Source organism: Ailuropoda melanoleuca, chromosome 14, assembly GCF_002007445.2.
Source record: "Ailuropoda melanoleuca isolate Jingjing chromosome 14, ASM200744v2, whole genome shotgun sequence".
Lineage (NCBI taxonomy): Eukaryota > Metazoa > Chordata > Mammalia > Carnivora > Ursidae > Ailuropoda > Ailuropoda melanoleuca.
Window position 1 is genome coordinate 15939914 of NC_048231.1, and position 12367 is coordinate 15952280.

Sequence of the window (12367 nt, forward strand, 5' to 3'; positions counted from 1 at the left end):
AGTAGACTGTCCCCACTAAGCAGGAGAGTAGATCTGTCCCTGTCTTCATTGATTACCTCTCAGTCTTGGGTGGGCCAGAGTCTGTGGCTGGAATTCTTCAGTAGAGTCATTTTGGAATTTTACCAGTGATTTTACACCCCAGGTAAAATATCAACGGGGAAAAATCAGATGTCAGCTGGGAGTTGCAACTGGAAGTTTCCTTGTAGGACACAATCAAATACTAACCTAAGACACAGAGTGTTCATATCTGAGAATGAGGCTCTAATCTGTAGATCAGAAGGCAACGTAACCCTGAATTCTTACATTCTAGTCAGGATTTTCCTGGTGTAGATTGGGGATTTTTTTTTTTTTTAGCATCACAATTATTACCGTCTCTTTTAAAGATCTTTCTTGTTGAGCAAGGTAGTGGATAAAGTGGCGTAAGCTATGCTCGAGATGTCTTCACACCTTGGAGCACGTCATGTGCCAGCCCATGCTGGCCACCCCTGGCCCTACCCATGCTGACTCGGAGATTTTTCTCATTGGAGGAGAGTCCTGCGGTTGCAGTCTTTCTTCAGGGTGTGTTGTTGTCCTATAGGTTTAGTGACATAGTTGGGGTTCTTTTGGAATTCCAGCACCTGAGTCCCACCAGAGCTGCAGAAGGTCAGCTCGGGACATCCAAGGAGCTGAGAGCCGAGAGGGCTTTGCTTGTCTGCCCACGCAGGAAGTTTCGGCCTGACTGACAATGAGGGTCTGAGGATGCTGGTTGTGGTGAAAACTGCTGCCAGCTTGGGCTGAAAAAGGTGTCCTTTTTCGGCACCGTAACTATTCCCCAGTTTCCTCAGCTCCAGATGGAGTGTATCCCAGGGGCCACACAGAGCTTTGTGTAAATGCTCACATTAGCAGAAGGCCGGGGATCCCATTGAATCATCATCTCCTGTCAAAGAGCCAAGAGTTGTTCCGAAGGAAAAGTTTTTCCCAAAGAGGCTAAATCCCTAGTACTAATTAGTGGTGGTGGTGGCGGAGGCAGCCGTGGCGGTAGTGGGGTGTGTGTGTGTGTGTGTGTGTGTGTGTGTGTGTGTGTGTGATGGTGGTAATACTGAGCCTTCACTGTTTTAAAATAGGAGCAGTGTTTTTGCTCACTGTCTGAGCCATAGGGTGAGTAACCTTGACCCCCAAAGCCCTCCTTTGGGTGTCATGTGTGTGTGAGTCCTGCAGGAATTGTGGAGTGCTTCTCCTCCTTGGGTCCAGACATTTAGAAGGAATAAATTAGAGGGTGGTGGTAACATGGTCATTGTCATTGCAGACAATGTGGCATTTGTGTATGGGCACTGGCTGTCTTTATCATGGGGCTCGATAACAAGGGCAAGTTTGAGCTTTCATCACGAACCGCTGGGGTGTTCTTTAGACACAGAGCCTGCACCAGCTGAAAATAGCCCTAACATCTTGTTATTTTCTCTTTCCCAATTTTTGCCTATTCATACCCAAGAAGAAAAGACTCAGCCTGTTCGTCTTTTCCAAAGATTTAAAGAACCTCATTCATTGATTTCTAAGGACCCATAAAGGACAATATTTGCCTTGCTTGGATGACGGTATTCATTCATTCATTCATTCATTCATTCATTCATTCATCAAGAGATCTTCATTGAACACCTACTATGGGCCAGGCACTGTGCTAGGTGCTAAGTGAATACCAGTACATGAAAGAAGAGAAAGGCCAAAAGTGTGTAGATGTTAAACAAGTCTAAGAAGCGACTTCCCCAAGTCCCTGAAGGAGTTGATTCTGCTATACGCATCTTCCTGGCTTCTGGTCCCGTGCTCTGACCACAACCCTTCACCACTAGACCACACTTCCCCAAATAAATAACTACTTCTGCATGCTGGGGATGGGTTGTGTGCGGCAGCATTTACGTAGGCGGCGCAGACGGCAGCCTTTCACTCAGTGTTGCAATAACACCAGGCTTAACAATGTGCACTGACTTCCAGAGTTCCTGAACAAATGCTTGATGTGGCTCAGGTCTCTTAATCCAAATGTCAGAAAAGTGCAAAATAGGAAAAGTCTCCATCTGATAAGGAAAAACTGTTGAGGAGCGATAGATATGTTTTCAATTTGGGTTAAAATCAGATATGGGATTCTCCCCTCCTTTTCACTTTTGGATCCCCAAATAGGAGGAACTCAGCACACAGATAATCACAAAGTGCGTAAGTTTTGGTTTTATATGCTCAGACTTGCCCAGAACACAGAATCCCCCGTGCTGGAAGAGCACCGAGCTCACAGAGGCACACACACATCTGTCTCAAAGTCACCCTGACCTTGGCAAATGGCAAAGATAATTTCACTTGTTGGTTCTGATTTCTCTCTATTTTAAGGCTATGCCACGTGAGCTCCATACTAAAAATGTGATTTTGCAATCCTGAAATGGATTGAGATGCGCGAGGACATTAGAATGATCGCAGATTCGGATGCTCCGGCATTTCAATCTTTATCATGTCATTTCCCAGAGGACAGTGGTTCCAGGTTCCATCTTTGTATTGTAGTCACTTCCTCTGATACTGCTCTCCCAAACCTCCCCTGTGTTCCATCGCACCCTGTTCTTACCTCTATCCAAGCACTTGCTGCTGCTCTGCAAGTGTCTACTGATTTGCCAGTCTTCTCCCCAAGACTGGACTCTCTCTGAGGGTAGGGATGGGGCCACTCTGTTCACTACAGTAAGGGCCAGCCCCCAGCACTCATAGGGGTGCATGGCCTTAAGAGGCTCTCAATAGTTCTTTGACAAAGAAAAGAATTGTGAATTCATGATTCTGTCCTTTTCAGAGGATGGATTTATTAAGTCTCCCACTCTCTGGTCATAATGGTGCCAGGAAGGAAAGAGTTAAGCTATCTGAGAGGAGACAGGTTCATCCAAAGACCCTTTTCCTTTTATTGGCAAAGACAGAATGAAATAATATATGGGATAAATCCTGGATATAAAATCTTGACACACCCTTTAGGTGTCGGGCTGAGCTGATTCAAACTCTGAAAGGGAAGTCAATGAAATCATTCTAGGTTTTCTCTTAAGTGGCCTGGGATCCAGTTATGAATGGAAGGCAAGGCCAGACCCAGGAATTCAAAGCTTGACCTACTTTGAGTTAATAAGAAGAGAGATGGATTTGCCCTCAGCGCTCATAACTTTTTAATTAATTAATTTATTTAAATAGTCAAGGACAGTGAAGCAGCCTGACAGATGAGAGAATTAGGAGAACTGAAGGCCGAAGAATTGCTTTAGGATTCAGGGCATCTCCGAGAAGTCTGTGTTTATGTATTATGTGTTTTTCCTTCTCTCTCTCCTTTTTTTATGTGAAGGGGAAAAAAGCGCCTGAATTCCCACCAACATAAACCAGTGACATACAATGATGAAATTCTGTTTTCACCTCTGCCTGTGACAGGGAATGCAAAAATAGCAAGTGGCCCAGTTCCACGAATCCCCGCCTCCCTGCCCTCCCAGCTCCCGCCCGGTTCTCATCTCTAAGAATGGAGGTTAGCGCACGGCCGCGCGCGAGCCGCACGCAGCCCCCGGACCCGGAGGATGATGTCAGGCGGAGGGAGCGGCCGCAGCCAGGCCGGGGAGGCCGAGGCCCCGGGGGAGCGAGGAGGGAGGGTGGCCTGGCCAGGCCGACGGCGCGCCCGGCCGCGCGGCGTCGCCTGGAGACAGCCCTGGCGGCGCAGTGTTGCTGTAAACAGCCGCTTCCCTGTTACTATCTATAGCAGGATCGCCTGGCTCCGGGGTGCGGCGGCGGGAGGCAGGTCGGCGGTCCAGCTCCCCGCGCGCCCGGAGGGATCCGCCCGCTGCCCTAATCCCGCCTCGCCCCTTTCTAGGGGCCCACCGTGAGCCCCTGGCCCGAAAGAGTGGGGGAAGGGACACAACGACTCTGCCGGGATCTGCGACTTCGCGTCCCCGAGGAGGCTGGCGCGCGGGGACCCAGGCAGGGGCAATGTGACCCCAGGCGTCCTTCGCAACGGAGCAGGAGGCTGGGGGCGTCTGGGGGCGCAACGCACTCCCGAGCACCTAGCCGTCCCAACCCTGTTTTCCAGGCCACAGAGCCGCGCCTGAGGTCCCCGCGGCCGAGGTCTCCCGCCTGGGAGCTGCTGGCCAGGATTCTTCCAGCGCCCCCGGTCCTCCCCCTTCCAAGTCCGCGCTGGAAAATCACCCGCTGTGGACTGCCAGTAAGCCCAGCTTCCTGGGGAACCGAACCTCATCTAACTCCCCAGCTCGAACTTGCGCTCCCCCAAAGGCTCTTTCCACCCGGTACCCCCAACTGACCACCTTGTCTACATAGCCCCCCCCAACCACATCCCACTCCCCAGGCCCCGGCTCAGAACTAGGCAAACGAACCCATCAGACATTCTTGCATGGAGGTTCTGCACAATGTTTACTGGCTAGTGTCTCCGAGATTTGACAGTAACACTAATATCCCTAAGTACGGCCGAGGGCGGAAAAATGCGCTTTTTTCCCTTAAAAACGAAAAAACAAAACAATTAAAATTAAAATACCCAACATCGTAGATAAAGTAGGTTATCGTATTCTCTTGTTTTGGATCTCCCGACTTTTTGCTTCCAAAGGCAGTAACAGTCCTAGTATTGCTCCGGACTGGGGGCTTGAGGGTCTGCTTTCACAGCTCGCACTGAATTAGGGCTAGAATTGGGAAAGGCGGGGGGTGGGGGGAGGCGCATTCCTTCGGGGGCCGAGGCTTAAGCCCTCGGGCTGTGTACCTGTTTCTCCCATACCTGAGCCCCAGCACGTTTCCGGGGTTCTGTATACCGGTAAAAGGCGCTCCCAACCCATCCCCCACACCGCCCCGGGAACAAGGGTCCGCATTGAACCAGGTGCGAATGTTCGCTAGCGTTCTTCGCCTTTCCCGCCTCCCCTCCCCCGGCCGCGGCCCCCGCCTCCCCCCGCGCGGCACCCCTGGTGTTGGCTGCAGCCGGCGAGCAGTTCCCGTCAATCCGTCCCCCCTTACACAGGATGTCCATATTAGGACATCTGCGTCAGCAGGTTTCCACGGCCGTTCCCTGCGGTCGTGGGGGGAGCCATCCCTGGAGTCCCTCATCTTAGGGGGTCCCCGAGACCCCTGAGACCCAGATTGTTAATCACTCAGGAGGTAATGAAACACGCCAAGGCGGGAGGCGGGAAGCTGCGAGGGCGGCGGAGGCGGCAAGGAGGCCGCAGAGTTGACCCGGTCCGCTCGCCACCCCCCTCGCGCCGCGATGGTAGCGCCCATGACGTGTGTGGGGGCTCATTCATAGAATGCTGTTATAAAAGCAGTGGCTGCGGCGCCTCGTACTCCAACCGCATCTGCAGCGAGCAGCCGAGAAGCCGAGACAGAGCCGGTGGCGGCGGCGCAGCGAACGAGCAGTGACCGCGCTCCTACCCAGCTCTGCCCCGCAGCTCCTACCTGTCTCTGCCCCTCAGCCCCTCGCCCCGGCCCAGACTCACCGCGACCATGATGTTCTCTGGCTTCAACGCCGACTACGAGGCGTCCTCCTCCCGCTGCAGCAGCGCCTCCCCGGCCGGGGACAATCTCTCCTACTACCACTCACCGGCCGACTCCTTCTCCAGCATGGGCTCTCCCGTCAATGCGCAGGTGAGGCTGGCTTCGCGCTACCGCGGGGCCCGGAATCACCGGGGAGGAGACACCGGGGCGGGACGCCCGGGAAGATGAGTCGCGGACCCCTTTGACAGGGGTGGGAAGCTGCCTCGGCCGGAGCAGCCCTATCTCGGGAGCCGCGGACTTGGCAGCGCATACACGCTTGTCATAGTAGGAATTGGTTCTCCTCTGCCGCGGCAAGCTCATCCTGAGCTGCCCTCGGACCGCGCTCTCTGCCTGGCCTCTGACGCTCGCTGGCCCCAAACACGTCCCAAGCAAAGACTCGCGAACTAGAGCCTGGCTCCTCCGGGAGGCAACAGAAAGCGGCAATCTCCTCTCCCATAGCAGCCTGGAGCAGGGAGGAGGGGCGGGGGAGGAGGGTGAAGCCGGCGGGTGTGTAAGGCAGTTTCATTGATAAAAAGCGAGTTCATTCAGGAGACTCCGGAGCGGCGCCTGCGTCAGCGCGGACGTCAGGGATATTTATAACAAACCCCCTTTCAAGCGAGTGATGCCGGAGGGATAACGGGGACGCAGCAGCAGGGTGGAGGAGAAAGGCACTGCGTTGCGGATTTCGTGAGAGGGAACGGGGAGACCTTCCATCCAGGATGAGGGCCATAAAGAAAGACCCGAGTAGTCCCGGGCATGCTTCTCCTCCCTCTCTCTCCGCCTGCTGCATGCGGCACTGGAAACTCGACTCGCCCCACCTGTGTCCGGAACCTGCTCACTCACGTCAGCTTTCCCCTTCTGTTTCGTTCTAGGACTTCTGCACGGATCTGGCCGTCTCCAGTGCCAACTTCATCCCGACGGTGACTGCCATCTCCACCAGCCCGGACCTGCAGTGGCTGGTGCAGCCCACCCTGGTCTCCTCCGTGGCCCCCTCCCAGACCAGAGCCCCCCACCCCTATGGAGTCCCTACCCCCTCCGCTGGGGCTTACTCCAGGGCTGGAGTCGTGAAGACCATGACGGGAGGCAGAGCTCAGAGCATTGGCAGGAGGGGCAAGGTGGAACAGGTGAGGAGTGCTTCAGCACCTTCTCTGGGGGGGGGAGTTGGCATTGGTGGACACGGGGAGCACAGTAGACAGTGTGAAGCCACTACATAGAATTCACTACATATCCTCAAAGGAGAACCCTGGCTCGAAGCCGTTTCCATCCCAGGCCAGACCGTGCTTGTCCTACCCCAAGAAATACTCTAACAGTTTCTTGCCTAAGAGGTTCCTGTCTCAGGCTTTTAGACTGGGCTCTTCTTTGTTCTCTTGCTGAGGATCTTATTTTAAATGCAAGTCACACCCAGCCCACAACTGCAGGTTAGAAACGGCTTCCTAGCTGAGGTGCCAGGAAGCTGGGAAGCAGCAGGGGCCAGTTTCACTGGGGTGGATGAACAGAGCTGATGGCAGACGTGTAACTGACTGTTGGTCTTCTTGAAAATTATTTTTCTAGTTGTCCCCAGAAGAAGAAGAGAAAAGGAGAATCCGAAGGGAAAGGAATAAGATGGCCGCAGCCAAGTGCCGGAACCGGAGGAGGGAGCTGACTGACACTCTCCAAGCGGTAGGTAGATTCTGTGGGTCACTCCTTTTTCAAACTTAGGGGAAAGTTGGAGACTTGGTATAGGGGAGCAGGGTCCTTGAATAAATCCGTGTCTTATGCTCTGCTCTATCCCTCTGTATACAGGAGACAGACCAACTAGAAGATGAGAAGTCTGCTTTGCAGACCGAGATTGCCAACCTGCTGAAGGAGAAGGAAAAACTAGAGTTCATCCTGGCGGCTCACCGACCTGCCTGCAAGATCCCCGACGACCTGGGCTTCCCCGAAGAGATGTCTGTGGCTTCCCTAGATCTGAGCGGGGGCCTGCCCGAAGCCGCCACCCCCGAGTCCGAGGAGGCTTTCACCCTGCCCCTCCTCAGTGATCCTGAGCCCAAGCCCTCCGTGGAGCCCGTCAAGAGCATCAGCAGCATGGAGCTGAAGGCCGAGCCCTTTGATGACTTCCTGTTCCCAGCGTCATCCAGGCCCAGCGGCTCCGAGACCGCCCGCTCCGTGCCAGACATGGACCTGTCTGGTTCCTTCTATGCAGCAGACTGGGAGCCCCTGCATGGTGGCTCCCTGGGGATGGGGCCCATGGCCACAGAGCTGGAGCCTCTGTGCACCCCCGTGGTCACCTGTACTCCCAGCTGCACTACCTACACGTCTTCCTTCGTCTTCACCTACCCCGAGGCTGACTCCTTCCCCAGCTGTGCGGCTGCTCACCGCAAGGGCAGCAGCAGCAACGAACCGTCCTCTGACTCGCTCAGCTCCCCCACGCTGCTGGCCCTGTGAGCAGGCAGGGAGGGGAGGCCGCAGGCACCCACCAGTGCCGCTGCCCGAGTTGGTGCATTACAGAGAGGAGAAACACGTCTTCCCTCGAGGGTTCCCGTAGACCTAGGGAGGACCTTATCTGTGCGTGAAACACACCAGGCTGTGGGCCTCAAGGACTTGAAAGCATCCACGTGTGGACTCAAGTCCTTACCTCTTCCGGAGATGTAGCAAAACGCATGGAGTGTGTATTGTTCCCAGTGACACATCTGAGAGCTGGTAGTTAGTAGCATGTTGAGCCAGGCCTGGGTCTGTGTCTCTTATCTCTTTCTCTTTAGTCTTCTCATAGCATTAACTAATCTATTGGGTTCATTATTGGAATTAACCTGGTGCTGGATATTTTCGAATTGTATCTAGTGCAGCTGATTTTAACAATAACTACTGTGTTCCCGGCAATAGTGTGTTCTGATTAGCAATGACCAATATTAAACTAAGAAAAGATATGACTTTATTTTCTAGTAGATAGAAATAAGTAGCTATATCCATGTACTGTAGTTTTTCTTCAACATCAATGTTCATTGTAACGTTACTGATCATGCATTGTTGAGGTGGTCTGAATGTTCTGACATTAACAGTTTTCCATGAAAACGTTTTATTGTGTTTTTAATTTATTTATTAAGATGGATTCTCAGATATTTATATTTTTATTTTATTTTTTTCTACCTTGAGGTCTTTTGACATGTGGAAAGTGAATTTGAATGAAAAATTTAAGCATTGTTTGCTTATTGTTCAAAGACATTGTCAATAAAAGCATTTAAGTTGAATGCGACCAACCTTGTGCTCTTCATTCTGGAAGTTTTGTAAGATTCTGAAAGGTATTGGAGACCAGTTTGTCCAGAAGGGTGGCTCCTGGAGGGGGACACGCCCCTTTGTTTGATCCCTTATCAAAAAGGAGAAGGAAACTCTAGAGCTGATGTTGGAATATCTTACAAATACTTGTGTTCATATGGCGGTGCTAAGATTCTCTAGAAGATTCTGGGGTGGCAATTGGCTGTGCAGTAACTTTTGTGGGAACGTGGCTGCCTGCTCCTCGGTTTTGAAAGTCAAAGGGGGAAATATTTAATTTTAGTTGTGCTTATATTAAGTTGAAATGTCTTGATCTTAACGGGATCCCTTTAGCAAACAGAAGCTTTGTGTAAACCACTTTAACTTCTTATTCCCACAAAATTATGTGAGGAGTTACTCCCACCTTAAAGGTGAGCAAATTGAAGAATGGCTAGAATGAATGACTTTCTCAGTGTGCCACTAGTGAGATTCCAGTCTTAACTTCCTCGTTCCTTACCCTGTCCCTAAAGCTGAGCTGTCTCTTAGTACTTGGTTAAGAAAGAAAAGAAAAGAAAACTTCTGAGGACTTAATTCGTACATACATTTAGTTGGACTATTTTTATTCTCATAAGGAAAGGAGGGCTATTGCCCTATCCCTTAGTAATAAATGCCTTGTAATTTCTGACATTTCTTGAACATCATATGCCTGCCATTTAGCTTAAGCTGGGGGCAAGAGAAAACTGGCTCTGAGAATTTGAAAGAGATCTCGAACAGTACAAATAATGGTTGATCATTCGGTAAATAAAAAGTTACATAATAGCTCATTACGGAGGAGTCAACACGGCTCTGAATAAGCTGTAACTTAGAAGCTTTATCATCTTAAAGAAGAGCATGACCTTTGTCTGGGGCACCTCGAATAATGGGGCCCTTACACGCACATGCACATACCACAGAGAGAGGAGCCCTTCTCCCCACTGCTCTCGGGTACCATGCCGGCCACATGCTTGGAAGCCAGAGACCATGTTTCCACACCTTCCTGGTGGAAGAGGGCTTCAGTGCTGGCCTCCCAATGCTTTGGTGATAATGAAAAACACTGGGTGGTTATGGGGTGTCACACTCAGTCAAGTTGAAAGTTTTAATTGAAATGACAGTTCCATTGAGGTTGATGTTCTCACCTCTGATCTCCCTGTGCCTCACATAATAATCGACATTTGAAACCAACTTACTTTAGGCTCTTATGGAAGTGGCTTTAGACTCCCTGTTTGCTGTTGAGAGGGTAAATTTTCTGTAGCCTTTATTTTATTATTATTATTACAATTTTTTTTAGAGAGTGAGTGGGGGGAGGGGCAGAGGGAGAGAGAGAATCGTAAGCAGGCTCCATGAGCCTGAGATCATGACCTGAGCCAAATCAAGTCGGATGCTCAACCAACTGAGCCACCCAGGTGCCCCTCTGTAGCCTTTAAATATGGCCTAGACTAATTACAAAATTACTGTAACGAACACCCCGATCTGAAGTAACAAGGTGAGATACCATGCAAGGAAGCCAGCCGCTCCCCTTACATGTACAGAAAGAACAACCCACGGAAGGAGATTTCCCAGGTGAAGTGTGGCTGGACCTCAGCCCTGGACACTGAACTGCTCCCAGGACCTGACTAATGGCCCCTGTCAATCCCATGCTGATTAGAGAAAGCACATTGCTTTCCCTTTGACAGCCTTAGCCTGTGCCCAGACCCTTCCTCTAGTTCATCATAACCTGGTGGAGACCAGATTGCTCCATCAACAAGACCACATTGCAATTTCAGGGAGAGGGACTTGCACACGGGGAATCCCATTAACAGGCTTCTCAGAGTCCAGAGTGTGCTTCGTAGGGCTGACATCCCACCAAGCTCCCTGTGGACTATTCTCATGGGATCAAGAGAAGAAAGGAATTCCCTCTCTTTCAGCCGAAGGGCTCTTTCCAAATCCTCTTTTCCTGAGTCAGGATTCAACAACTCCCATGGATGGTGGGTTCTAGGAATGTTGACTTCCTCTCGGGGAAAGACTGATCTCTACCCACAAGATATGACCTCACGCTGGTCTTAACAAAACAACTATCCCAAAAGATACAAAAGATAACACTTATAATAGAAAGGGTTGGGAATAAGGCTGGGAGGGGTCATTTCCTTATGGGGAACATGTCTACTTTAGTCATCAGTGGATCCCCAGACCTGTCTCAGTGTCTGGTTCATAGTACAGGGTTAATAAATATTTGCCCAGTGGATGAAAGAATACATTCTGCACTATTTCCATGAGCAGAAATAAATTCCACACATATTCTCTAAATTCTCCTATTCCAAGGGAACCTGGCCAGCTCCGTTGGTAGAGCATGCGACACTTGATGTCAGGGTCATGAGTCTGAGTCCCACATTGGGTGTGGAGCCTACTTAATTAAAAAAAAATTCTCCTATATCCAGACCCTTTCATGATATTAAGCAATGGGGATTTCACATCTTTTATGTCTGGCTTCAAACACATGCCCCACTCTTTCCTCAGCTCCTGGAATTGATCTACTGTCTCCTTTGGATTACCTCTGCCTATTCAGTTTCAAAGTGAATACCCTGCCATTGTATTTCCAGCTCTAAATTAATCTGAGATAGAAAAAGGGAAGAAGAAAAAAATACTTATCTCCATATAATGGTGGATTATAGATTCTGTATTGTCTTTGCACATCCCTGTATCATGAGCAATTATTAAAATTAAAGGGTAGCATTTAGCAATTTGTTCTAATAACAGTAATTTTGTATCAACAACAACTTTCCATGTGTGAATGAAATAAATCAACTGCAATCTTTAATTAAAGGACAAAGGCGAGACTGAGGCAAAGTAAAAGTTCTCAGGTGATTACTCTAAGGAGAGCACCTGAAGTTTCAATGTTTCTCCAAACAAACAAAAAATCTAAAACAAACAAAAATCTTTAAACTGCGTATGAGACTTCATCTAAGCACAGAATAATCCAATAATCAGAAAATAAATGAGATGTGAGCATCATTTGAATGCTGAACATCGGATCCCTTTCAGGGGTACTGTTTTGTATTAACATTGAAGAGCTGACTTCTAACTCCTCCCCATCGCCTTCTCCTCCTTTTCCCCTGCAGGCACTCTGCTCATCAGCTTTCCTTCCATTCTTGACACAAAGCAAGCTCATTCCCGCTGCAGGGCCTTTGCACTTGCTGTCCCTCTGCCTGAGCCTCTTTTCCAAGACAGGCTCCTTCCTGTCATTAAGGACTCAGCTCAAAGGACATCTCCTCCAGGAGGCCTTTCCATATCATTCTATCTGAAGTAATTGCTGTGCACATTTCCTCCCCATGACTCTGTGTCTATCTTGCTTTGTTTCCCCATAGCACATGTCACTGTCTGCAGCATCTAATTTATGTGGGTCTTTTTTTTTTTTCATTTATAACAAATGTCTGCCCTTCACCACTTTATTGTAAGTTCCATGGGAGCAGGGCCCTTTTCTGTCTTGATCACTTCTGTAACCCCAATATCTATTAGACACTCAGATGCTTGTTAAACGGATGAAGATGGGTAAATAAATGAAGGCAGTTGAAAATTACAAAAATACAGAAAGGGAGAGAAGTAGAATTTAAAAGTAAAGATAAGCTGTGTACTTCAC

General features: G+C 49.9%; 1 protein-coding gene across 1 annotated transcript; it reads left to right on the forward strand.

The window, feature by feature from the left end:
- The first annotated feature begins 5286 nt into the window (after nt 1-5286).
- On the forward strand, nt 5287-8719 carry FOS (Fos proto-oncogene, AP-1 transcription factor subunit). Its single transcript, XM_002914704.4, has 4 exons — nt 5287-5601; nt 6363-6614; nt 7042-7149; nt 7273-8719. Exons 1-4 carry the CDS (start codon nt 5461-5463, stop codon nt 7912-7914), a joined length of 1143 nt encoding a protein of 380 aa, XP_002914750.1. The 5' UTR covers nt 5287-5460; the 3' UTR covers nt 7915-8719.
- Nucleotides 8720-12367: the final 3648 nt, after the last annotated feature.

Excerpts from the sequence above, each read along its gene's own strand:
- FOS (XM_002914704.4), top strand. The coding sequence starts at position 5,461 with ATGATGTTCTCTGGCTTCAACGCCGACTACGAGGCGTCCTCCTCCCGC. Across the intron at positions 5,602-6,362 it reads GCTCTCCCGTCAATGCGCAG|GACTTCTGCACGGATCTGGC; the intron begins GTGAGGCTGGCT and ends GTTTCGTTCTAG. Across the intron at positions 7,150-7,272 it reads TGACTGACACTCTCCAAGCG|GAGACAGACCAACTAGAAGA; the intron begins GTAGGTAGATTC and ends CTCTGTATACAG.